Source organism: Eucalyptus grandis, chromosome 5 (genome assembly GCF_016545825.1).
Source record: "Eucalyptus grandis isolate ANBG69807.140 chromosome 5, ASM1654582v1, whole genome shotgun sequence".
Classification (NCBI taxonomy): domain Eukaryota; kingdom Viridiplantae; phylum Streptophyta; class Magnoliopsida; order Myrtales; family Myrtaceae; genus Eucalyptus; species Eucalyptus grandis.
Window position 1 is genome coordinate 51,009,722 of NC_052616.1, and position 3,496 is coordinate 51,013,217.

The following is a 3,496-nucleotide window of genomic DNA, read 5'->3' on the forward strand; positions in this document are numbered from 1 at the left end:
TATCTCTATCTCTCTCTCTCTCTTCTGCAACCAATTTTCTCTCCCCTCGAATGCCCTTCTCTCTTCTTCGCCGGAATTCATGGACGGCAACGAAAACCCACCGCCGCCCCCTCCGTCCCCGCCGCGCGCCGTCACCAGCCTCCCCATCGCCGCCCTTGCCGCCCGCCTCTCGTCCCTCTCCGCCCACCCTCTCTTCTCCGCCGCCCTCGCCTTCTACGCCCTCGTCCTCCTCTACTTCCCGCGCATTTTCCTCCGGGTCCTCCTCTCCCCCGTCCTCGCCCTCACCGCCCTCTCCCTCCTCGCCCTCCTCCGCCTCGGCGCCGCCCAGCGAGCCCGGGAGCCGGAGGGCTCCGCCGCGGCCGAAGAATGCGGGGTCCGGGCCGAAGAAAAGAGCGGGGAGCTCCGGCGGGATTCTTGCCGCGCCGATGGCCCCCGATCGGAAGTGGGCTTCGCCCCGAGCGCGCGCTACGAGTGCTCCTTCGCCGTGTGGGACGTGAAGGCGCCGCTCGACGTGATCTACGAAGAGTACGAAGGCGAAGGAGACGAGGAAGAAGACGACTGCGACTGCGACGGCGGCGGCGGCGGCGGATTCGGTTTCGGGGGACTCGAGAGGTACCCGTCGCTGTCGATGTGCTACCCGGAGTCGGACTCGGACTCGGAATCATTGTCGCCGGGCGGCGACTTCGGGTTCGGATTCGAGTCGCCGGAGAACGGGGTCTTCCGGTGGGATTCGGAGGACGGAGGAGGGGAGGGGATGATCGAGATCTCGCTGGATTTGCCCCCGGGGGACGGCGGCGGCGGCGGCGGCGGCGGCGGCGAGGAGGAGAACTTGATCGAGATCGACATCTCTTCCGGCGAGAAAGTATCCCGGCGGCGAAGGTTAGATTAGAGACTGCGGCTTATACAGGTTATACATCAAAATTTGGAGGAGAAACGCGAAGATTTTTTCTTTTTGGAATATATTTTTTGTGAATTTTTTTTTGGGATGAGAAATTGAAATCTATGAAGAAGAGAGAGAAAGAGAGAGAGACAGATGGATGGGGTCTTGTGCACATCAATGTTGCGTCGCTTGATCCGAAGCCGCCTGAAATTGATCTTTACGTGGAATTTAATTACTAATTCATTTTTTCTTTCTGGAGCGTTTTTTTTTTTTTATTTTCGGAAAATATTCAAAAAATCATAAACCATGTACACCATCATAACGATTCTCTAAATTCTATCTGTGTCATCGAAATCTCCTATAAAGATTGATTAAAAACCTTAAATTTTGTCCACCTTGACAACCTAAAACTAGAAATTGTGCCAGGTGACAAAAATTTCGATATTGAGGTCGTGGTGAATATATAAGGATTTTTTGTGACAAATAAAAGTGTCAGTCTTGGAATTTACATAGTTGAGGGTTTTTGGTGACATAAAGAAAGAAGTGTAGTGTAGGTATTTATATAATGGTAGGCATAGTGTTTAAGGATTTTATTAGTATCAAATCCATCAAGTTACATCACGAGGAAATGGCCAAAATACGAAGGGATGGAAAGGACTTCTTAACATAACGGTGGATTAAGACCACGATATCGAGCCGCCCCGTGAAGACTTAGTTTTGCCTACAAAAAGTGTTAGGAAAAGTATCAGCATCGAAATTTATGTAATTTAGGATTTTTGGTAACATATGTGGTAGGCGTAGTGTTTAAAATGGCCAAAATATGAAGGGATGGAAAGGACTTCTTGACATAACGGTGGATAAAGACCATGATATCGAGCCGCCTCATGAAAACTTAGTTCGCTTGTAAAAAGTATTATGAAAAGTTCTAAATCTATTGTATCGATATAAATTTAATTTTAAATATTTTAATTTTATCAATTTAATAATTCTAGTTAATTTTAGCCAAATATTACTAAGATGGACACCGGCCGATGTTATCGTGAACATTTTTAATAATATTCCTCTTTTCGATGGGGTGACCCTCGCCGCCACAAGTGGCATCGGCCTCGTTGGGGTGAGGGCGAGTGTCGGCGAGACCGCCCTCACCCAAGTGACAAAATCTGGCAAGGCAAGCACCAGCTTGGCAAGGCTTAATCTTACCAGATTTTAATTTTCAATGCCTTAATGTTAAGTATAATGTTCGCCCATCATAGTCAACAGCGTAAGGAGAACATGTCATGCTCATTAGGCAGGTGGAGCGAACATAGGCACGAAAGGGACGTGACATGCCAAAAGAAAATAGGATAAGAACCAGAAAATAAAAGTAATGAAATAAAAATTTTGGTCAACAAATATATATGACCGCCGTATCTAGTGGAAGATTTCTTTCTGCCATCCTTATGGCCCTTTTTAAATAAAATTCCATTATTAAATTGGATGACCAGTTATCTTGTTTTCAAAAAAATAAATGACTCTAGTCAATTTTTCCTCACCCTGACGTTTAAGTATATTATTAATAATATCAAGAAGCGACTTATTCATCCTAATTTGCCGAAACCAAAGCTGGAAATAAGAATAATTGCTGCAAAACTCCCCAATCTCGATGACATCAATCGGTTATGTGATCAAGTATGATGTGGAGGCCTTATGGAATTCATCCACCTTCCCCATCATCAACCGATGACTTATCCCCCTTTCAAAAGGAAAATTAATAAAATAAAAATCAAGAAAATTTTATAAAATATGTCGGTGGTTGAGTGAGATCATAATGTCTCGCCTCTTTCTCTTCAACCTAAGGTTTAAGCATATTATTAAGAACATCAAGGACCAACTTATTCATCCTAATTTGCCGAAACATAAGCGGAAATAAGAATTATTGCTACACAACTCCCCAATCTCAATGGCATCGACCGGTTACGAGATTAAGTACGATGAGATTCCTCCTTTACGGGGTTCAGCCACCTCATCTTCCTTTCAAAGGAAAAATAATAAAATAAAACTGAGAAAATTCCGTCGAGTGAGATTGCAATGCATTGTCTCTTTCGCTTCTCCAAGAAGACGCAATGCAATGGATAGGATGTAGCTATTTGTTTCACATTTCGCATTCTAGGATCGACTATAGGACTAGGGAGCAATGTTGGGTACATACGTTTCCTTGTATTATCCGTCCTTTTATCGCCTCTCTATTTTCCAATTATATATGGTGACATAATTTGACATTATATGAGGCTTATGGTGTACAAAATTAAAAACATTTTTTCATCCGAATGAAAATCTCGCCACTCGCCCTTAGGTGAAATTGCCACAACTTGGGGCGGATGACAATCGCGCCATGGGCGATCCACATCTTTTCAAGGACACGCGGCGCCTACATGCTGTTAAACGACGGGCGAATTTAATCGGTGCCATATTAACTAAACATTCAAGCAACATGCACGAATCCAAATATCGGAAGCACCTAACGAGGTACGACGAATCCATTTCAACATGCATAAACAACCAATACACCTCATGTATAATGAACCACGACGTGTTAGTCCAACGACGGGGAATGAATTTGATCAAACGAGTCAAAGA

At 44.7% G+C, this 3,496-nt stretch overlaps 1 protein-coding gene across 1 annotated transcript; it reads left to right on the forward strand.

Annotated features, from left to right (window-relative positions):
* Positions 1-1,140, forward strand: LOC104445523. Its single transcript, XM_010059422.3, has one exon. It carries the CDS (start codon positions 80-82, stop codon positions 887-889), a length of 810 nt encoding a protein of 269 aa, XP_010057724.2. The 5' UTR covers positions 1-79; the 3' UTR covers positions 890-1,140.
* The last annotated feature ends 2,356 nt before the right edge of the window (positions 1,141-3,496 follow it).

Bases quoted from the DNA above. Each gene is read 5' to 3' on its own strand.
- LOC104445523 (XM_010059422.3), top strand. From the start codon at position 80: ATGGACGGCAACGAAAACCCACCGCCGCCCCCTCCGTCCCCGCCGCGC.